At 29.4% G+C, this 24,059-nt stretch overlaps 3 protein-coding genes across 3 annotated transcripts; 2 read left to right on the top strand and 1 right to left on the bottom strand.

Moving 5' to 3' along the window:
- Positions 1-2,454: 2,454 nt before the first annotated feature.
- On the bottom strand, positions 2,455-5,511 carry LOC136077041 (ARL14 effector protein-like). Its single transcript, XM_065791416.1, has 3 exons — positions 5,149-5,511; positions 3,102-4,982; positions 2,455-2,900 (listed from the first exon to the last, which is right to left on the bottom strand). The coding sequence occupies exons 1-2, from the start codon at positions 5,399-5,401 to the stop codon at positions 4,660-4,662; spliced, it is 576 nt and encodes a 191-aa protein (XP_065647488.1). The 5' UTR covers positions 5,402-5,511; the 3' UTR covers positions 2,455-2,900; positions 3,102-4,659.
- Positions 5,512-8,083: 2,572 nt separating this feature from the next.
- LOC136076157 (uncharacterized) lies at positions 8,084-8,635 on the top strand. Its single transcript, XM_065789630.1, has one exon. It carries the CDS (start codon positions 8,084-8,086, stop codon positions 8,633-8,635), a length of 552 nt encoding a protein of 183 aa, XP_065645702.1.
- A 7,183-nt stretch (positions 8,636-15,818) lies between these two features.
- Positions 15,819-19,958, top strand: LOC136076156 (uncharacterized). The gene is made up of 7 exons (XM_065789629.1): positions 15,819-16,275; positions 16,365-17,960; positions 18,024-18,295; positions 18,894-19,049; positions 19,171-19,310; positions 19,561-19,648; positions 19,729-19,958. Exons 1-7 carry the CDS (start codon positions 15,819-15,821, stop codon positions 19,864-19,866), a joined length of 2,847 nt encoding a protein of 948 aa, XP_065645701.1. The 3' UTR covers positions 19,867-19,958.
- The last annotated feature ends 4,101 nt before the right edge of the window (positions 19,959-24,059 follow it).

The raw sequence follows: 24,059 nt of genomic DNA, 5'->3' as shown, positions 1-24,059 counted from the left end.
TACTTAGCTAAGATCCTGTTTTAACTTTCATAAGAAAACTACCAAAAACACTAAACCATTTTTTAAAAAAACCTTGGAGGTGCTACTTCCGGCTGAACCTTTAAACCTTCCTGATATTGCTGACTCATATGACAAATCTTCAGAGCAAACAAAGTTATCTTCTGATGAAGAATGTTAGCTTTTGACATCATCCGGCTACTTAAATAGTGCCTTTCTCATAGTAGTTATTTCGAGTTCAAATATAAATTTCTCTAAATAAACATTTTGTTTTCTTCTTTTTAATATTTCCCATAGCTTAATAAGAGTTACATAGTAATTACGATTCTTTAAAACAACACTAAACCAAGATTTCCATTTCAATGTAGATTAATAGTTAGGATAAGAATAATTCAATTTTCCACCAGGTATAATAATTTCCACCAGGTATAATAATTTCCACCAGGTATAATAGATTTATTCTTATTTTATGCAATAACGCTATAGCAAAATGTTAAAAAAAAGGAGGATTCTATTATCCATATATTTTTGAAAATCTATTTTTTAAATTTTCTTATTTCAATTTCTATTCGCCTCTTTTGAAAAAATTAAATTTTTTTAAGTAAAGGTTAAATAATATTTTTGATCGCCTAAATCGATCAAAATACCCCACTGTGCAATGGGGCTATTTTGATCGATTTAAAAAAAGTTTTGATTGCATAATATTCCCAAGTGAGAGGATTTGTGTAATCTTTATTTCGTTGTTTATATATAAAATAAATTAAAAATATAACTCAAATTTAATATAATATAGGCATAACAATAAAAACGGCAAAATACCACGCAAAAAAAAATCGTACCTGCGTAAAAAAACGCGTTTTTTCACGCAATCCCTACAGATCATTGTAAAATTCAAACATAGTATCTTGAGCATATAATTCCTTTAAAATATTAAGCTTATAAGTTTTAAAATGAAAGTTTATTTTTTTTAGTTGATTAGGTGCTTAAGGTGTCCTTTCGGTCTTATCACAGAGTTCTGCCAATTGCCTTACCAATGATGCATTTATCAAATCACAGAGTTTCGCCAATTGCCTTACCAATGATGCATTTATAGCCAGAGCTGGTCTTGAACGATGGAATTTTAGTTCTAAAACTAAAACTCCATTCACTTCACGACGGCTGTTATATAAATAGTGACATACAAAAGGAATGAATAATTCCAAAACCAAAAATATGGTAAGAGTTCGCAAAATTTAAAAGTAATTTTTTGATTAAAAAATGGAATAGATTTAATACCGTATGTAAATTGTTTTCCTGAAAAGAGATATAGTTATATACAATGTTTACTTTTTGTATATTTTGGATAAAAGCATATTGTGCTTTATTGAAGTTCACAGGATGTTTGTTGAACCTAAATTAATCATTTAATTTCTTCAGTTCAATATTCAAGTAAAAAATTAAATTCGATTTAGTCTTAATTTCAGATAAAATGAGACTTAATTAAAAAAACTTTGATTTAGTCTTATTTTCATTGGAAAATGATCAGATTTATCTGTTTTAAGGATACTTGTTTGGTTATCATTGTTGGATATATCTGTTGTAATGATATTATCAATCAAAGAAGCCGAGTTTTTTGATACTCTGGTTGGACGATTAATTAAGGTAATTGCTCCAGTTTCTCAATAAAATCGTAAAAATTTTTAATTTTGATATCTTCATTGTGCAAAAAAAATTCATGTTTAGATCCCCAATAATGAACTTTCTTTTTTTTTTTGCTTTAATACCTTTTGAGTAAAAATTTTTCAAAAAACACAAAAAAACACAAATCTGCACCCTACATCACCAAATTTTTTGAAACTTGGCACAAATGTTTAGAGAGATATATTAGCAAAGACTGTAAAATTTTTTCATAAAATTCCTATTCGTTTATAACTTAATGCAACTTGAAGTTTTCTTGATTTTGACTGTAAAATGAGGGGGGAAAAGTGCCGAAAGTTATTCCATTTACTTTTACCCTTATAAGGTGCTTGTAGTAATGCTACAGTTCTGAAATTTTGTACCAAAAGAGTTTAAAACCTGTTTAATCCAAAAAATATAGGTTTTTATCTGTCAAAAGAAAACAATGTACTTTATTTTACCATCCATAAAATACACTCAATAATGCCGATACAAAAGGGCATTGACAATTATAGCTATAAAAAAAGTCTGACTGATAGAAAACAAATTTAATTTTGATTTTCTTAAAGATAAGATGAACATCTACTTTTCGAACCAATTTTATTTTGGCCTTACATTTACTTAAGGAATTATTGATGATTGATGTGGACACAAAACTTTGTGATATTTATTAAACCAGACACTCAATCCCAACCTTTTACCAATCAATCAAATCAGAAATTAACAGTTTAGTTACTTTTTTTATTTATTTATTTTCATGTTATTTAAAATTGTAAAAAAATATAAAAAAGAAATACTCAATTTTAGTGATTTTATACATGCTTTACATTCACATTATTTACAAGTTGTACACATAAGCATAAGGTCTAAGTATGGAAAAGACATAATAATCTCTATTTCCTTAGGAAAATAATTTTTTTAAAGTCGTCTTTGGCTAAATAGTAGCAAAGCCCTGTTTTTGTTATTGGTACCTCAACTTTGCAAATGATGTGGACATCTGGAATCCAGCATTGGCTATCTATTGGTGGCCATTTAAACAACCGTGCAGGACCATTCGGACACATAAATTTTACAAGCACGTCTTTTTCTTTCAGATTAATATCTTCAATGACTCCTATCCACCACTTTTGTTCATAGGAAACACAGGCAAAATCACCTGGTACTAGGTTTACAGTTGTTATCTGGACGTTTCCAAAGTCATGAATTAAAGCAAATTCTTCATCAACACTGCATAGCTTTGTGCCTACCTAGCAAAATAATAACATATGCATTTATTCATTTTTGTTAAACATGTTTAATTAAATGCATTGAAAGGAAATTGCGAGCTCAAACTAAAATATAAATATTTTTGACAATGATCTGCTCAAATCAAAAATCTATTTGATCAACAAAAGTTATGCATGTTTTTTAAAAGATAGTAAAAGGTATATTAAACATATATTTTTTACCTTTTGATGGCCAAGTGGCCAAATTGATGGTAACTACGTGTTCCAGGTATTGTTGTTGCAGTATCCAATCGCTCTTTAAGAGTGTTTCTCACCAAAAATAAATCTTCTGATGAGATATATATGAAATGTACACCTTCAATGTTTTCATGGCAATATTTATACATTGCTTGTGGAGATAGAATATAATTACCCATATCTCTTTGCAAGCTTGCTAGTGTTGCTAAACGTTTGACTGTACCACCTATCCCATCACAAGGTTGTTTACCGTGGCTAGTTGCAAAAAAGTTCCATTTAGCAGATAATCCAAAATCTTCAAGATTTAACAAAGATTTAAAATATTTTTGCAATTCTTATATTGACCTGCACACCCATCAGAAAAGTATTCAATATTTTTTATTTGAGGCAGATTTGTTTTTATATCATTGCTAACAACATCAATAATTTTATATACCATGCTCACATCATGGATCATATCATCCGAAATAATACAATAAGATTTGTGCTTGAGAATACCTTCTTTTTTGAAATAAATAATCACAGGATGAAGTGTACATTGTAAATTTGTCCAATGAAAGCTTTGCACTTCATCTTGAACTACAAATTTATAGTTTTCCGAAAAATCACCCAAAAATAATGCTGTTACCTCATTCATATTTTCTTTTCTTGATCTCAGGTATGATGCTTGACTTTTTGCTAAATAAGAATGTGGTGCGAGTTTTTCCATTTTTCTACATACTAATTCGATGTATTCAAACACTGGCTCTTTATTATGTGTCAAGTTTGACCTATCTGTTGTTGTCCACTGATCAAATTCTACCTCCTCATCATCTTCAAATTCTCCAAGTAAATCATAAAGTTTTTCAACCAATACATTCTTAGTTGCAGGGCATTTTTCACATTTCCGCATCATACAGTCTTTATTAGTTATATCACACACAATATAAGGTAATAATTCTTTGTATGTTAAACCAAGAGGATGTAAAAGCAGTTTCAAATTCTGATGAATAGCACAGACGCATTCCTGAGGCACCAACAGTAATACACCATTTAGGTCGCAATGTGCAAAACCTTGAAAATCCTATTTTTATTTCTGGGTTCTTGGTTTTAAAGGCAACAAACAATTCCTTTAAATTGCATAATAGCAAACGTTTTTGCATGTGAACATTTTTCTTTATGCTTACATAATCCTTCTTACCAGGCATTATACGGCTATGTTCATCATCTTCATAAAAAGTCTTGACCAGTTGAACTGTTACATCAGGAAGAACTTTTCCTAATTTTGGATTAGGCATAGTTAAAATACCTTTTTCTAATGCCAACTTATGTGCAGTTCGAGCTACATAGTTTGTTACATGTAATGTTTCAGAAACCTTTTTTATTGACCAGTCTGTTGGAGCAAGTGTCGTCAGTTGTATTTTTTTAGATATTGCTGTAGACTCTGCAATTTTGTTAGTTAGTGATACCATCATGTTATCAAACAAGTTTGCTTTTTCAATATACTCGTTAACAAAATTTGACTGCTCTTCAAAACTTTCTTCTGATATATTAAGGGAAGTGGCTACCTTTTTTTAATGGAGGTTGTTAATGCTGCCAATTTTCGTTTACCTTCTCTGATTTTACCTGACTTATGCAATCCTTTGACCTTTATAGGAGATACTCCAGCAAATGTAAAGTGTGTATCCACACCTTCTTTTTTATTTTGAATGGACGTTTCACTAACAATATCAAAATCTTCATCATTTTTATTTTCACTCGTACTTTTTGATAAACGTTTCATAACTTTACTTCGACAGGTTGGACACAATTTCTTTCCAGGTGTAAGATTTAAACCTATAGTTTCTGCTTCTAACACAGTATGCATTGTAATCACACGTAGTGATGCTGAAAAAAAAAGAGTAATTAATTACTTAAATAACGTTATTTATACTATGTAATTATATTACTATAAAATTAGTTATATTTTTAATTATGATAATTATTAAAAAAACTTATAAACAATTTATTAAGAATGATATTATTAATGAAACATAAATATATAAATTTTTACCTCTACACACCTTTTGGTGAGTCAGAAATGGATTACAACAACTTTTCTGATTACCCTGATATCTTACAACTAACATATCATAATGATGTGTGCATATGCTAGTGATTTGTTCTTTTTTCATATTTGTTCGTTTTACAAGTAGTTTTTTAACATTGCTGTCAATATCTTCAATCAGATTTCTTACTTGGGTATATGACTGTTTATAACAAGCTCCATAATTATTTACAAAGCAGCAATTTATTTTGTTATCCATATAAAACTATAATGAGTAATCTCAGTCTAAACACTTAAAAACAAGAAATCTTAAATACTATGTCCTACCAAGTAAATCACACTTAAACACAAACAATATGTCCACTATAAAAATTTAAGTTGTATTTATAAGGAACATATTGCTTAAAGAAATAGCTATTTGTTCTAACAGACATATTTTAAATGCCTAAGTACCTACTAATTATTGCCAATCTCTACCAACTATTTACAAAAATTTTGTGTGAAATTAAAATATAACCAAATATAATTTTATTTAGCTATATAACTTAACATGGTTATATTTATTAGAAATTTGTATGTCATTTTATTACTTTTTTTTTATTGATGAGATAATTACTATTTGATTACAATAAAACAATTAAGAATAAAAGGTTATATAATATTGTTTAACTTAATGACATAACTATTATGTAACAAAAATGAAATAACTATTATGTAATGAAAATAACAACTAACAAATTTATAAATTTACAAAATGTTGAACTATGTTTTGTAATAACTTTGTAAATAATTTAATCATGTATACTGTTTTTTTTAATCAACTAACTCTAATAATTATAGTCAGTTGATTTAAAAAAACATAATTATATAATTAATTTATAGATTATAATTAATTAGACCAATTTAATTTAAAAATAAAAATAATTGTATTTAGTTCAATATCAAAATACATTTGCGAACTTTTTTTTTTTTACAAAATTTTTTTAGAAAAATTGAAAAACCAAAACATTAATAACTTCTCGACAAAACATAAGGCCAATAAAAATTTGGTTCGCAAAGTAGATATATGTCAAATATTTAAGAAAATCAAAACCAAAAGTTTTTTCCATCAGTCAGATTTTTTCTAGAGCTATACTTGTAAATGTCCTTTTTTATTGTTGTTAGTAAGTGCGTTTTGTGGATCTAACAATAAACTATATTCTATTGTTTTGACAGATATGAGACTATGATTTTCAGATTCAGCTGATTTTAAACTCCTTTGGTACCAAATTTTAGATTCGCAACATTACCATAAGCTTGTTAAAAGGATAATAGTAAACTAACCTATTTCCAACACTTTTCCCCCCTCATTTTTCAGTTAAAAACTAACTAACTTCAAGTTGCTGTAACTCTTAAAGGGATGAGAATTTTTTGAAAAAAATTTACATTCTTTCCTAACTTATATTTTTAAACCTTTTTGCCAAATTTCAGCGAATTCTGTGATGTAGGGTGCAACCCCTTGCTTTTTGAAAAATTTTTACCCTTTTATAAAAATACTTTGTTAAAAAAAAATGCTCAAATTCTTGCTCTCGCTGTCAGGTGGTCGATAGTAAAAGCTCAATATTATATTTTTTGATTTATTGTGTATGATTCAATTGTAATATTGTGTATAATTTCAATTATAGTAAACTCTTTATCGCCGTCAAAAATACTAAATCATTCCGAAAACATAATTTGGCACGAAAGGCAAGTAAAAGTGGCAAATGAGTTATATACGTGAATGTAAAGTTAAATCATTCCTGTTAAATCATTCCTTTGCAAAATTAATACAAAATGAGGAATATAAAAATTTTAAAAAACACCGTGGTCAGTTATATTGCTATAAAAAAATAAATTGGTATTTTAAAACCATTAATGAAATATTTCTTGATACATTGATGTTCTAGCAACAATTAAAATAGAAGAAAACAAAGATTACAATTAAAGAAAATTTTTTACAAGCGTTTACAAAAAAATGAATAAAATTTTTGGAAATTTTAAGATTAATTGCTCTAAAATAGTGGTCTTTTAGACTAAGTTTTCATATCCAATCTAGCATACTTATCTTTTATATACTTACACACAAATCAAACCATTTGCATTTTAAGTAGATAGGAAACGTGTAAAAAAAACTTTTAAAATGTACATTTGAGCATGTAGTTTTTGGCGTGCATTAAAAAAAACTTATCCAGAATTAAACTTTTTCACTAAGTTTGCACAAAGTTTATACAAACTTCTTATTAAAATATTCTAATCATTTCTTTCTAACACCTGCTAATAAGATTATTGCTGGATTTCGTCCATTTACTTGCAATTTACTTTGCTGCAAACAGACTTCTTTACGTTAAGACAGGTCTGACACTGCTTCAAGCCAGAAGCTCGTAGAAGTTTACATTTTAAGTTCCCTTAGAACCTAAAGGAGATAACGTTAAGAAACTTTTATTAATTAATTGTTTCTCTTCTTTATTACAGATTTCTGCTCTTTCAAATTTGTCTTTTTTTAAACTCAAGATAAGATAAAACACCAACGTCTTGTCTTGCTCAATGTTCATCTGACAATATGATGATTGGTTGCTTAACATTTTTTTTATTTTGGTAGACATCAAATTCTTTCAATGCTGCCAAGAACGATTCATGGTTTGATACCCCATTTTCTAAAGTCGTAACAAAGAAATGTAGTATTTTATTTGCTGCACATACATATATTGTCTTAAAATAAAAAAAATCATTTTAAGCAAGTAACGGATGGGGCATAAAGAATGAGACAAATTTTGTCAATTAATTTTGTAATGTTGCAAATAAATTATTCCAAGTTTTTATATATTATTATACATCATGAAACCCTGTTTAAAATTTTATAGCTTTTGAAATTTCGCCTTTAGAATTTGTTAAAATTATGACGCTAAATCTAATCTTCCAAAATATGATTAAATCTTGGCTAGAGCAAGGTTTCAAGGCTCAAAAAACCTACAGTTTATTACAAACAGAAACATCTAGGGCAACAGTGTACAGATGGATCAATCGTATACTTAAATCTGGAATCTCAGCCAAAACCTCGCCTGGAAGGCCAAGGAGCATTCGAACAAAACAATTCATCGCAAAAGTGGGGCGAAATCTTGTATCTAACAAGAAAAAAAAGTCAGTTAGAAAAATTGCCAGAGAAGCAAGTTGTTCATCTCGAACTGTTCGTAGAATAGTTAACAAGGACTTAAAATTGAAAGCGTACAAAAAAATTCGTGTTCCTGCATTAACTGCAGCTCACATCGAAAAAAGAAAGTCGTTTTCTCATTGGATAAGAAATCTGTTCACTAAACCTACTTGCCGAAAAATCCTATTTTCAGATGAGAAGATATTCAATCAAGATGGGCAATACAATCGTCAAAATGACAGAATTTATGTTGAATCAAGACAAGCTGCTAACGAAGGCATTGGCCTTCATCCACTACATAAATTTGCTTTTAAAGTCATGGTGTAGTAAGGACTCACTTTTAATGGACCAACCAAATTAGTAGTTAAGCCAGACAATATGAGCTTTAATTCTGATTTTTACATTACAAATGTCCTACAAATCGTTAAACAAGAAGGAATTCGACTAATTTGAGATAGTTTTATCTACCAACGAGATGGCACCACGTCACACACAAGCAAACAAACTATCGAAAACCTTGAGCTCATGGGCATTGAAAACATTCCACCTAAAATCTGGCCGCCGAACTCGCCAGACCTTAATCCCTTAGATTATTTTTTTTAGAATAAAGTGGAGGATCGTTTGAAATCGAAATCTTTTAGTAACAAGATTGAGCTTGTTAAAAAAATAAAAGAAGTTCTTAAATAAATACCCTTGAAAAATATCTGAGATTCGATTGAAAGGTTTATTCAGGTCTCGAGTTTTTGCTATTGAACAAAATCAAGAAATAATAATTTTAAATAAACATTTTTAATATTAAAGAGTTTTCTTTCTTTATTGAATTAATATATAAAATAAACATATAATTTTTTTAGTATCTACTTAAAAATTGATATGAAATTTGTCTCATTCTTTACTCCCCACTCGTTATTATTATATATACATTTTACTTAATTAACATATATTATTGCATATCTGAAAACAAATGATTGAACTGTGACACATTCTCTATTTTCTCTATACATTCTTTGACATGCATTCCTTTGCCAGCATAAAATAATCCAGAATTGAAACCATCACCCCCCCCCCCTATTTAATAAATTGGGGTGTTTCATCACAATTAAATATTTGGTTAGATCAGCGCTATTCCAAACCTCTGCTTCAATTATCTCTTACCATAAAACCAACTTCTACTAGCTCTTTAGCAAGGAAATCTGAAATATATTATTGCTTGGAAATATGTGTAGTTTAAAAAGTACATTGATACTTATTTATAAAAATTTGATACTGGTACCTAAATGATTGTAAGACTGCTATATTTAGCATTAAAACGTAGCCAAAATGGTCGACTTATTCTATAAAAGAGGACCGTTATATATAAAAAGACCGTTATATATGGGACCGTTATATATGAGGACCGTTATATATAAAAAGAATAGTCTGATTTAATAAAAAAGATTATATAAAATTATATATATATATATAATTAATAAGAAGTTATATGAAAAGAATTAAAAAAAAAATATATAAAAATAGTTCTGATTGTCCTATTTAGGTAATTTCATAGGATAATTGTAGATTAAACAATTTTACTTTAACTTTTTTCCAGTCCAGCTCAAGCATTAAATGATAGGTAGCACATTTAGAATTAACTTGGTTAACTCCTGTTTGTTAAGTGCTTGTAAAGAGCTTTTCTTATTTTTTTATGAAACGAAAAATACATGCCTATCATCTTCTATAAGTATAGTAGAATAACCTCTTCCTTGTTCATAAGTTACTTTTCCATCTAATCGCCTGTTGATTGTGTCTTTATCTTTAATAAAAGGAAACATACCAGTCATTAACACTGCTTGTTCACTCTCATTCATTGCACCAATTTATAGCAGCTTCTAGCTGCTTATTTCTCTCATTAATATGTTTTCGGCAACAATGGCATCAGCTTTTGTACCAAGATTTCTTACTTTGTTTATACGCAAATGTAGCGGAGATGTTTTCATTGGAGAGGTTTCATTTTACTTACTATTAATAAACACTATAAGTATAATAAACGAAACTTTAAAATGACGTACAAACATAAAAACATAATATGCTTCAATGGTAGTATCTACGCAGTAGATTAACATAAAAAAATTAAACTTTTTTATTAATGACAATTAGAAACTTAGAAAAAACTATACAAATACTTTGTTAAATAACTTTAAATCTTTTCCAAATTTATTAAGTTACCAACATGATTTTTGGGGTACGTATGATGTGGTTTTTATGGTACATTTGAAGTGTTCCTCAAAATATAAGCTAGCAGTGATGCAATCACTCTAAGTGCAATATATTATAACAACTTTCTTTAAAAAATCAGGTTATAATTCTTAACAGCTCCAAAATTACAACCAGTTTAGTTATTGCGGTTTTTGGGGTGCATGGCGCAAAAAGTAGTTAACTTTAATATTCTAGAAAAAGAACACATGAGAGACTTATAAAACCATACCTATCAGGAAGAACCCCATTTAGGCTTATCTGTCAATAACAATAATAATAAAAAAATTATTTGTCTCAAGAAAAAAGTTCTAGGCTCTCCCACTTTCACGTGGTTTTTAGGGTCAACCAATTGTACCAAATTGAGAAGTTTTTCAAAATTGTTATAAGGGCTTCGAATGCTTACGTAGGGAATTCTAATTTTATATAAATTTTTGTCATAAACATTTTAAAAAAGAAACCCTTCTAATTCATTTAAACTGATATAACGTTAGCTAGACGTAGATTCTTGTAAAGTAATATAGTCATATAAAAGATATAGAACAGCCGTAGAGCATTGGTTGCCTTAAAAGCTAGAGATCAACGCGTTCTCTGGGCAAGTTTTAAACCATCGGTAAGGAAGGAAGCCTAAACTTTCTTTCAAATGCTCTTCCGCTATGCTCTGTGATAAGACCGTAAAGACTTCTTGGGGCACCTAAAAAAATTAGATAAATCGCTCCTGATAGTGATTTGAGCAATCCATTGGCGTGTCGTGGAAAAATTAATATCGGGGTTTATATTTTCATTAATATTTATTACAGAAAAGTTAAAACTTGTGGATTTATAATTTATAATAACATCTAGTTTTTCAATTCTGTCTAATTATATTTTAACGTTTGCCCTCATTATCGATGCAAAACTTTTTTCTTGTTTTTTTAACAACTTCTATGTTTCTTAGAGAATAGATTTTTGTGTTCTTCTAATTTGTTAGTAATTATTTTTACAATGTATTCCATATTTGTATAAGAATTTAAAGACGGTGTAGGAAAATACACGTCTGTTCGCTTCGATTTCTAATCACTCCCGTTCTGTACCGTTCCAAAATACTGTTCCGATTTGCATTCAACGTAAAGAACTATTGAAAATAAATTATGTTTTTAATTTTTATATATAAAATATATATATTATTTTATATAATAAAATAAGTTCTAATTTATAATATCTAAACGGCATTATTTGTAGGTGCTAAAGCATGAATTAGTTAATAAACGAACAGCTTATCTTTAGTAAAAAATGTACTATTTGCAGCTGTAGAAAAAAAAAAAAAACTTTTTAATTCTATTTTTGAACGCATTAACTGACGGAGCCAACTTGCATGCTATCGGCAAGTTATTTCAATCATTGCCAATACATTTTCTGTAGAAATTATGACGGGCATTATTATTTGTGAGTTCACGCATTATAGCGCGTCCTATAGGACGTTAGATGGTGATCTGCGAATTGGTGAATTATGCCAATTGACGATCTCAAAACCGTGAAAACGGTTTTGAGATCGTCAATTAGCATAATTCTTGATCCAACCAGTTTGAACTGTTGGATCAAGTTGCCACGTTGCCTGCGAGTTTCTAAAGTAGCAAAATTAAGACTCCGACGCCTCTCATTATGAGGTAACCCTATTAAATCATGGGGTACATTTGTTCCTTTGTGCTAAATTTTTTTAATTTCTTTGATGTCACCTTTTACGTAGGGACACTATACCGGAATAGCAAATCCCAGGTGAAATCTAACATACGTAGTCTATAGTTTACTCCAAAGTTTTATATCTTTTGATCTAAATGATTTTTTCAATAGGCCAAGTATCTTATTTGCTCTACGTGTTGCAACCTGTACGTGTTAATTCCATATTAAATCATTAGATATAAAGATACACAGATCTCTCTTAATTTCCGTTGTCTTAACAGTTAGTGATTTCAATCCTTCATTAATGATTACTACTGCCATAAAAGTGGTGCATAGTTTTACATTTTGCAACATTCACTTTCATTAACGATTTCTTTGACCATTCTGTGACAATATTTAAATTATTTTGAAGAATCAGACAATCAGCACTGTGAAACTCAGGTCTTATTTCTTGTAACAGTTTAGTGTCATATGCATAAATTTTATGAAATGATTTCATCTTATTCATTAAATTGTTTGTATTGATGATGAATAATGTTAGACCAAGTACAGAACCTTGTGGAATTCTGCTTGAAGCATCGATCTAGTCGCTTGAGTGTTCACCTAAAATAATTCGCTGATTTCTACTAGCTAAAAATTACTCAATCCATTTAAGAACACTGCTATTGACTCCGTACGCTTTTAATTTATGATGTAGTCTAAGACATTAGTGAGCTTGCTGAGTTCTTCATATTTATTGCAGAAAAGTTCATAACAATTTGTTGCCAATTTTAATTTCACACCATATTTGCTAGGAGTTGCTGTTGGTTAAGTTCTTTCTTAGACGACATTCAGATATCTTGTTTGCAACTAGATCACGCTTGATGTAGATAGTAACACCTCCACCGTTACCAGTTGATTTTTCATTACTAGTGAGTAGTTATTCAATTTGAGTAGCAGATATTTTAGTAAACCATGTCTCAGATAAAGAATAAATCAGGCATGTTTATCAGCCAATCCCACAACTTTTTTTTCGACAACCATTTTTTATGCTGAGTGGCTTATGAGTAGCGTAGAGGTCATATTTATATGAAAAAAATTTTTTATTTTATATTTTTTCTTGATAGAAGTATTCGCGCCGATTGCTCGAAGTTACGCTTTTTATAATTTTTGACAAAATTTAGGGCAATTTCCAAGCATTTGCGCAAATAGTTCTGATGTCAAATCGTTGGTCTTACCATATTGTCCATTACATGTAATACAATGATTTTTATCATCCTCTTCACAAACATTCTGTTTTTTTATTTCTGATAAATCTATTTTATCTTTGGAGCTTGCATCATTGTGCAATGATATGGTACCACTAGAATCAATGGAATCATACTTTTTTTTTTGTATATTTTTTTGTTTTAAACTTCTTAATAACACTTTTTTTAGGGTTTTTTTTTGTTTCTTTCTCTTCAATTTTATTTTTCTCAGGAGTGTCTGTGATTATAGCAGAGGCCATTTTACGATCCTTAGATTTTAAATTCTTTCTAGGTCCTGATTTTAAATAAGGCCTTACAATTTCAGGAATAACAACTTGTTGCAGTGATATTGATGGCTGTATTAAAGATTCTGACAATGTTATTATTTTAGCCAAACTATCTGTTTTTGTGGGTTTAACATTTGAGTTTCCAGGAGCATCTGAAGTATCAATAAGCATCTGGAGTATCAATATGGACAGTGCTGAGTTGTGTTGAGGATATCAAGTTTTGTGGAGTAGCATCATAAAAAAACTGGCTCAGGTCTATCAGTTACGTAAGATGTAAGAAAATCGTCAGAAAAGTTTTTGGAATTTAAAGGGTAAATGCCAGTCTTGATAAATCTATTTGTAATATTTATCATGCTGAAAGCGGCTAAAAAAGCATCTCTAGCCATCTCTAGCCAACAATATTAATAAGGCAGGATTTTTTTCACTTGGTTTTACATGGCTTACAAAATGTTCCATTGCTTTCACAAAATTATTTTCAGTCATCCATCCTGAAACATGTGATAAACCCAATGCTCCAGAAAGCCCATTATTCAACATGTGATCCTTATAATTTACTCGAGGAAAAATGAACACAGGAGGTATAGTACCGCCTCCAGCCTTAACAAAAAAAAAGAGTAGTCACGAGTGTACCTCATTCTGCTGATGTAACCTGTCCTATTTGTTTTGATCCCTTTGCAGCTATAATCTTTGGAGGAGCTGAAACGGTACTGCATCCTGTTTCATCCGTATTAAAAATCATGTGTGATGGAAATCTTTACTTTTTGTAAATGCTGGTTAGCTTTTCAAAGAATGTGTTAACATTTGTTTTGTTGAAACTTGTTGCTCTGGACAAAGATGTGCTTTCAGGTTTCCTGACTGACAAATTTTTGTGCCTCATCATAAAGCCACGAAGCCATTCAACAGATGCTATTTTATCACCCTTCCATTTTTCAGGACAAATATTATTTGCCTCTGCATTCTGAAAAGCTAGTTCCCTTGTTTGTTTTTTTGTCAAACCGTGACACATTTTAGATGCAGTTTTAAGTTACGAAACTAATAAATCCTCTGGATGTTTAGAAAAAATGCGCCTGTTACCTATATTTGGGCAATGCACATACTGATCCTCAGTATTCCCAATCTTTTTAATCACTTTTGCTAAATAGGCTCTTGATATTCCAAACAACAACGCTGTTTTATTGATGGACTGGTTGCCAGCATTCACTTTCCTTACAGCCATTTCTATTGCTGAAGTTGCGGGCCTTTTCGCTTATTCGTAGTTGATGACATGTTTTTCTCTTAATGATAAAAAATATTAAATGAGAATGAGAATAATGAAATAACATAATAATAAAAATACATAATAATATAATAAATACATAATAGAATATAATAAAATGAATCAAACAATACAAAAAAAGTTTTGAAAAATTATTTAAACTTTAAAACAAAACAAAAAAAGACTATTTCAGAACTTTGATTTTTAAAAATTTTATCAAATATTATTTTAAATTCAAACGGAGCTATATTTTACAACTTCAGGAAAAGTCATTAAAACAACTACACTCTTAAAAAAGTTCCGGTAAAATTTGCATGAACTGTTCAGATTATTTTTTACGCCTGAAACTTCAGGCGAAACAACTGAAAGTTCGATCGTTGCCTTCTCATGATACCTTTTGCCTGAACAGTTCAGGATTAGTTTAGATCAACAGTTACTGTTGATATAAATTAATCCTGAACTTTAGACAAAACGCACGAACCTGTAAAAACCTGAACTTTTAATCTTAATTTTTCGCTTTTTAAAAGAATGTGCTCGGTAATGTTAAAAAATTTAAACACTCAAGAGTTAATTAATCATTTGATTTCAAAAGGAATTTTTGTGGAAACGACAGCGAAATTGTCGAGTAAGTATTTACTACATAAATTTAACTAGTTAACTAATAACTTTGAAAATGTTATCTTTCGTAAACTTAATATTTAAAGGTGAAGATACTGACGGAGATGCATTTTTGCAAATGAACTCTGTTTTGTTTCATTGTATTGGAATAAAAATGGGTCAAGCAATAAAGCTACAGTCTCTCATTGCAGCACAAAAGGTGAACTTAATATTATTATTTACTTTTTTTAAGGATGTCAATGTGTTGTTACCTTTGCCCCAAAGATTTTTCAACTGTTGCTTGTTACATAAATCACTTGAGAAATGTTCATCTTTTATTTGAGCCTTGTCAACTACGGTGTAATGTCGGTGGTTGTATACGATTGTTTACTACATATAATATGCTAAGAAAACATATAAATAAAGATCATACCGGTTTTGTAGTTAATATTGATCGAACATTTAACATAAAACGTGAAAATCCAGTAACACCTAATTCTGAAGGTAAAAGTAAAATTAAAATAGACAAAGGATTCGAGAAAAATATTAAAGATGTTGCCTCACCTATTGTTGATGAGAATGGCATATCACAAGCAGCATTAAAATTTATTATGGCTTTAATGTCTTCCAGTTCTATTCCTTTAAGTACTTCAGAGTTTGTTAAGAACTGTTCGCAAAACCTAATTGAAGACATACTTAGTTATTTACTAGGTAAAACAGTTTCAGTACTGGAAACATGTAGGTGTGAGAAGCATACAAACTTAACAGACAACTTAACAGAAGCATACAAACTTAACTAGACAACTTAACAGAAGAGTTTAACAGATGGAAAACACCTTTTAGTGGAATTGATTCGCAACATCGAATATTATCATACTTGAAAAATAAAGGTCTTTACGTTGAACCAGTACCACATTCAATGGGTGAACGATGGGATACAAAACGTGACAGAAAGACTAAAAAGCAAATACAAGTCAAAGTAAAAGATTTGTTTTATTACATACCTATTGAAAGCACAATAAAGCTTGTGTTGCTACAGCCAAAAACTATGAGTATGTTAAAAGTGGAGCAAGTATCTAATTTTGAATTTGTTGAAGATTGGTTTTGTGGTGAAAATGGTAAAAAGTTAATGGCATATGCTAAATTTAAATTTCCTAAAAATTTCCCTTTGTTTATTCAAATATACTTTGATGAAGTAGAGACCACAAATCCACTTGGATCAAAAACAGGCATTCATAAACTTGGTGCTTTTTATTTTATGATAAAGAACTTTCCTCACGCAGCAAACTCATCCTTAAACAATATTCATATGTTAGCATTAACTCATGCAATAGACATAAAGAAATATTCAGCAGAGCCAGTGATAAAAGTGATCGTAAATGAATTGCAAAAACTTCATGACAAAGGATTTGATATTTTTATGGATGGCAAAAAAACTAACTTTAGATGTTTGCTAACTCAAATTGTTGGAGACAATTTAGGTCTGCACTCTATACTAGGATATATGGAAAATTTCAGCACTGTTTCATTTCCATGTGACATGTGTATGATATCAAAAGTTGACATCCAGCATGTTTTTAAAGAAGACAAACAAGCTCTAAGAACCGATATTTTATACAACTCTCAAGTTCACCAGATGCAAAGTGGGGAAATTTCTAATAAGAATTGTGGAATTAAACGGTTTAGTTGTTTAACTGAACTGCCTTATTATCATCCTGCTTCAAATGATTCTGCAGACATAATGCATGATATTTTTGAAGGAGTTATTCCGTGTGAAGTTAAATTGTTTCTTTATCATGTGTTATATGATGTCAAATGTATGTCCATTACAGAACTGAATAGGCGCATTAAGTTTATGGATTATGGTATTGTCTGCAGCTCAAAACCTAGTACTATTAATGAGTCACGCATGAAAAGTACTGACTCTTTACTAGGTCAACGCTCTACTCAGATGCTTACACTGTTTATGTATTTGCCACTTATTTTGTCTGATGTTATTGATAAAGTAGATACACAAAAGTGGAAACTTTACCAAATCTTAAAACAATTGTGTGATGTAATTTTATCTCCAAATTTAAATTGTTTACAAATCACATATATTGAGGAGCTAGTAATGGAACATCATTCATTGATGAAAGAATGTTATCCTGAGAAAAAACTTCTTTATAAGCATCACAGAGTGATTCATTATGGAACTATTATAAAACGAAGTGGACCTCTTCTTCACATGATTGTTATAAGATATAAAGCCAAACATAATTTTTCAAAAAGATTAGCTCATATTGTTTGCAATTTTCAGAACATTTCTTTTTCAATTGCAAAGAGACATCAAATTGCTCATGCCTTAGCTTGGATGACTCATGGTCCCCTAAAAACCATTGCTGATGTAAAAAATGGTGAAGTGTTTTTAGTTTCAGAATAAGAGAACAAAAATCTTATTATTCCCTTTATTGGTGAAGAAAGTGAAGTTTTAGCTGTTGATTGTGTTACCATATTGGGCCAGAAATACAGATCATGTGAAACAATTCTTTATGATTTTAATAGTGATGGTGAACCAAGTTTTGCTCACATTGACCAGATTTTTGTTCATAGTGAAGTTGTGTATTTTTTCACAACAAAGTGGGTTGTCCACAAATATTGCAATCTATCTTTATCTTATTGTTGTTTACTAGATAACCAAAAACTATGTATAAGAACATGTGACATAATAGATTACAAACCTCTTAATGCAGTGCGTTGTTTGAAAATAAATTGCCAGTTCATGCATATTATTTTGAATCATCAACTATGTCAAGATAACTTTCTATACCTACCCCATGAAATATCTGGCCATATTGTAAATATTTATTATACGTAGTTTAATATTTTCTGAAAAGTTCTATGGCAAAAACAATCCGTTTATTATAGATATAGTTACATACATAAAACATAAAATACATAAAACCCTTAGAATTAGAAAAATAAAATTAGTCGGAAATAAAATGCAGACCTTTAACTGTTTTAAATAGGGGAAAACATATTTTTACAAAGGTTTCACCATAAAAGATAGAAACAAGGTCGATAAATAATGGCTGACCTGGGAAGCTATTAGTCTAGGTCAGCATGCCAACCTTAATTCTGAGGGCTGTATATATATATATATATATATATATATATATATATATATATATATATATATATATATATATATATATATATATATATATATATATATATATATATATATATATATATATATATATATATAAAAAGAGAGAGCTATTTTTAGTAATTTTGAAAGTATAGCAATATGTAAATTTAAGTAAATTGAATTATTTGTTATGTTTTAGGAACAATCCACAGATTATGTGCAGACAGATTATTCACAAACTGATTTCACTATTGCAAATAACCATGTTTCACTTAATCAGACTAGTTATATATCAAATTCCAATTCCTTTTCAGATTCAACATATTCACGTGATAGCGATGTTCTTCATACTCCAGTACTTCGAATAGACAATATCAAATTTGCAATTTTTTAATTTAATTTTTAACTGTTTTTTAAAACTATAAGGACTAATTTTAGTTTCTGAAAATATTTTCAAAAAATTTCTTCTTTTTTAGGATATTCGTAAATTGCTTGATGAGCATCAGACAGGTAAAATTGTCATTGTTGAATATGACACAACTGGAATGTTACTTAAGTACAGATTTAAAATGGTTCATATTCTTGTCAACATTATGGTCAATAAAGTTGGAAACTTGTAAGTCATTACATGATATTTTACAGTTTGCTCTAAATATCCTTTTATTTCTGAATATTTTATGCATAGTAAATTTTTTCAAACATTTTTTTATAATAAGATTATATAAAAAAATGAACAGAATAAATAAATGTTAAGTTGGTGAATCATGCTAAGTAACCAGGTAGGAAATCTATCTGTTTAACTTAAATCTATAACATTTTTTAAATATTATGGTTCTTATTATTACTTTATTATGTATTTACTTTAGGTATCCATCGAGAGCAACAAAAACAAATCTTGCTATGTCAATCATTAACGCTTTTCCTAAACTGCACTCTGGTGGACCTCTAGGATATGTATGTTATTTAACTTTGTTATCTAAATGTAATTAGTTTCTTTGCTGTTTAAACTGCATTATTCTTATTTAAATATATAGGAAAATTACTATTGCGCTTATAAGGAAGTTGAAGTGAATGGCAAAAAAAAGAAAACAACACCTCATGGACATATCGAGGAGCGGCTGAAAACAATTAGGAAGTTTGATGGTGTCCATGCCCAAGCTACTCGAAAATGAAAATCCATTTCCCCAACAACTTTTGATGTTGCAGGTAAGCCTAATAAAACTGTAAGTCATGCTTATATATACAACAAATGATGCTTAACTATTTTTTTAATTCTTTTTTCAAATGAAGAGCGAAACATTATGAGTGAGTTGTCATTTGATGACATTCAGTATGATCGAAAACAATTTATTCTTGAAAAAACTAGAACATCACGAAGAAACTGGATTATGTCATCAAAACCGCCTTTTCATGAGTTTATTCGGAAATTTCCCCCATTTAAAGATTTAGGATTTGATGTAAGTAGTTTTGTTTTTTACATTTGTAATGTATATCCTAATGTCTTGGATTACTGCTATTGGAGTATTACTAGAGTAAAATTGATTTTTTGTTTGAGAAATATTTAAGGACTCTTAATTATCATTATATTAGTTTCAGAGAGAGTTTACAGGAACATTTGAAAATGCTCAAGATTTGCCTATGCAATGGGAGAATATGGCTCCTCATGTTATTATTTGGGCTCGTAGAAAGGCGAATCCAATGGCTAAGCAACTACTTTTAGAGCTTGACAACCAACTAATATCTTCAAGTGGTATGTCACATCGTCTTCTTTAATTACTGTTTTTATATTTTATAACTTTCACTAACTATTTAAAACTATTTTCTTTATTCTGAAATATGTACTGTTTGAATTTTTAAATGTTTTTAAAAATCAAAGATCGAAATATGGAATTTGCATTTCACTTGCTTCCGTACATTCTTCACGTGCCTCCTAGAAATAAGGATTGACCGTCTACAGCTGAAGTTGCAGCTCACTTTATTCAAATCTTTCCTGTAAGTTTTTTGTTTTTAAGTTTAATATTTCTAGCTAAATGGTATGTGCTATAAACTAGATCAATAATAATTTCGCTTCTATATTGTATCTTAATTATTTTTGTTTTTACAAAGGACACTACAGCTATGGAGACTATAATTGATGCAAACAGACATACCTCTTTCATGCATCCATTTGTTATTTCACTAGGGGCTCGAGGCAACTTGATTTAGTCCTTTATTTTTATAGAAGATAATGTTATTCCTATTAGAAATGGCATGTTGAGTGCAGTAGACCGTTTACTGAAACTATAATTCGTTATCGATATTGAATATGCGCCAGAGTGCAGACATGTTTTACATTTTTTACAACGTGTAGTTATGGGTATTAATGACGATGTGCCGTTGTCAAGAGGTGGCAGTGATCTGTCATTGTTTGTTAATGAAAAATTAAGAAGTGGATAAACTTTTAAATGTTTTTATTTTAATGGATACCAATAAATTTTTATTTTGTAATTTTGAGTTTGTGATGTGTACATATATGTGGCTAAGTGTACCAATATGGCTAGTTTAGTCATATTGGTATACACAATATAATAAAAGTTACCTTGTATAACAGTTATCTAGTAATTGTTTGGAAATATTTATTTATCTTACTCAAAATATTTACTTGTAGACTGAAAGCATTTTTATATAAACAAACTCTTATGTTACAGCTTATTTTTTATGTCGTGATCTATGTTTAAAAATCATTATGTTTAAAAAATCAAAACTTAGCTTAAAAAAATGGAGTTTTTATAAAAGTTTTAGTAGCGTAACTTTTCATTTGTTATCCATAAACATATATGACATGTAAATTCTAATTGTAATGATACTTGTAATTCTATTGAAATTATTATAAAAATGTTTATTTGAATATACTTGAGCATTTAAAAAAAAGATATTTTCGTTACTGCGAAGAACTTGGGAATAAAAACTTATTTCTCAAAATTTATTTGAATATTCTTCTACTTTTAGTCTGGTCGCTACATGTAAAAAAAAAAGGAAAACTAAACATTTTGAGTGGACATTATAATTTTTATATAGACTTGTTCCTTGTAACTTAAGAAGTTTAAAAATTTTTACGTGCCACTTGGAAATTGCTTATAACTTTAGTTAGAGACAAAAATAAATGCAACTTATTGAAAGAATTTCAAGTATAAATTAACCGCCATGTTGTTTATAAATCCAATACCGAAAAGCATTGATTTAGTTTTTACAAATTATTGACAGGGGGTTAACAATATGTAAAATTAAATGTTTTAAATATAATTATTCAAATCTATTTAATCAAAGTTTCATAAACCTATTTAAAAATAAATTTTTTTATAATTTTTTTAATATTGTATTAAAATAATAAAATAGTTGTAATGTAATAAATCTAAAAAAGATATTTTTGTTCCCGTTATTTGTTTACGTTAAAAAATGTTTACTTTTTAAAAACTGTTTACTAAAAAAACGTGTTTTATTTATTTTTATTTATTTATTAATATTAAAGTAAATAATGGCGAGTAGCAAAAAAACACAGCATCTTAATTTAGTTCCTAACAAAGAAATTAAAAATGCTTGCATACTTAATCAAGGAGAAGTTGCTCATAATAATAACAAACTGCGGGGTTTTACTGAAAATGCGCTTGCGAAAGTGAAGAATGCCTGGTAAGTCACAAACTAAATGTCCAACTCAATTTATTTCTTTATATATACCTAAAAAAAAATGGTACGGTAAAAACAATAAATAGCATGGATATGATAATAATATTTTTCTTACTATAGTCAAATTCGAAATGACTTTAAAATCATAAACATTCTACCTGATACGTGCCCAACAACTCTCTTGTTCCATCAAAGATGTTACGATAAGTATGTAAATATAAAAACATTAAAAATTCTACAACATCGAAAAAGTAGAGCAGAAAAAGTCAACGAGAATGTAGGCGTGGATAATGCATCCTCATCTAAGCGCATAATCTCAGCTCGGAAAAGAGATAGATCAGGTAAATTAAAAAACCCTTGGGCGGGAATTGCAAAGCAAATAATATTACCCTCAGTTTTCACTTTTTTTATTGTTTTATGTACTACTTCAAAGTTAAAATAATTCCCTTGTTTTAGGAAAAATTATTGCAGATGAAGAATGTTGCATTTGCTATTGCAATAAGACTAATAAAGATAGGAACGGATATGAAACACTTACAAAATGCGTAACGGAAAGTACAGCAAACGTGTTAAAAGAAAACGCTGTAAATAAAGCTGACAACCCACGACTCATGGCTAGTATATCGGGTACAGAATGACAAACCATAATTTCCTTAGAGTTATATTATCATCGGTCTTGTTACCTTAAATATACAAGACCCCAAAAAACTCCTTTTTTTTACAACAGAAAATGCAATTATGCGTTTGCTCTTCGACTATGTGAAAGAACACGTATTAGACAATTTAGAGATTATTCATACAAGTAAGCTATTTGAATTTTACAAAGAAAACTGCACAGATAGAACAAAGATTCCAGATAGAAGGACTTTACAGGATGCTGTAGTTGCAGAATTCGGCGGGTCTGTTCAGTTGTGGTCACCAAAATACGGCTATTCTTTCTTATATAACGATACTATTGAGAAGGGAAAAATTATTGAAGTTTTTTTAAAAACAATGAGAATCTAGATAAAAAGAATAATCCAAAACCGATTGAACAGCTTATCGATCATGTCGCAAAAGAGATTCACAGGGAGGTTTTGTCTATGAAAAAAACATACTTTAAATGGCCTCCTAATGAAGACGAGTTACTAAGAGTTAAAACTGAAATTCCACCTCTTCTGCATCAACTTTTTGCAAAAATTCTATTTCGTGCCAGAGTTAGTAAAAGAGGAATTGTCAAAGTAAACTCTCTTTGTGAAGATGTTATTTATAACGTAACAAACGGCCATCATCGATGCTCTAAACACGTGTTATTAGGGTTAAGTACCAAACGGAAAACTGGATCAAAAGAGTTAGCGAAATGGCTAAGTAAATTAGGACATAGAATTTCCTATGATGAAGTAAATTATTTAGAAACATTTCTTGCACAAAATGCAAAGCAAAATCAAATTTTTAAAAGTTTTTGTCCTTCTGTTCTCAGCCCTCAAAATTTGTGACCTTCGTTTAGGACAACAACCACATAAATCCTGAAACTTTAAAAGGAACTTCTATGCACGTCACAAATGGTATTGTCATTCAGTTACAAAATATTGGTCAAGTACACAAAAACGAGGTTAACGAAATAATTTCAAGAAAAAGAGAAAGATCTTTTAAAGCAATTGAGAAAGAGTTGCCTCTGTACGTAAAGCATAATCGAGAAGAACCAGATTACCTACGTCAAACA

The sequence above is a fragment of the Hydra vulgaris genome, chromosome 02 (genome assembly GCF_038396675.1).
Source record: "Hydra vulgaris chromosome 02, alternate assembly HydraT2T_AEP".
Taxonomy (NCBI): domain Eukaryota; kingdom Metazoa; phylum Cnidaria; class Hydrozoa; order Anthoathecata; family Hydridae; genus Hydra; species Hydra vulgaris.
This window is presented reverse-complemented; position numbering and strand designations above follow the sequence as displayed.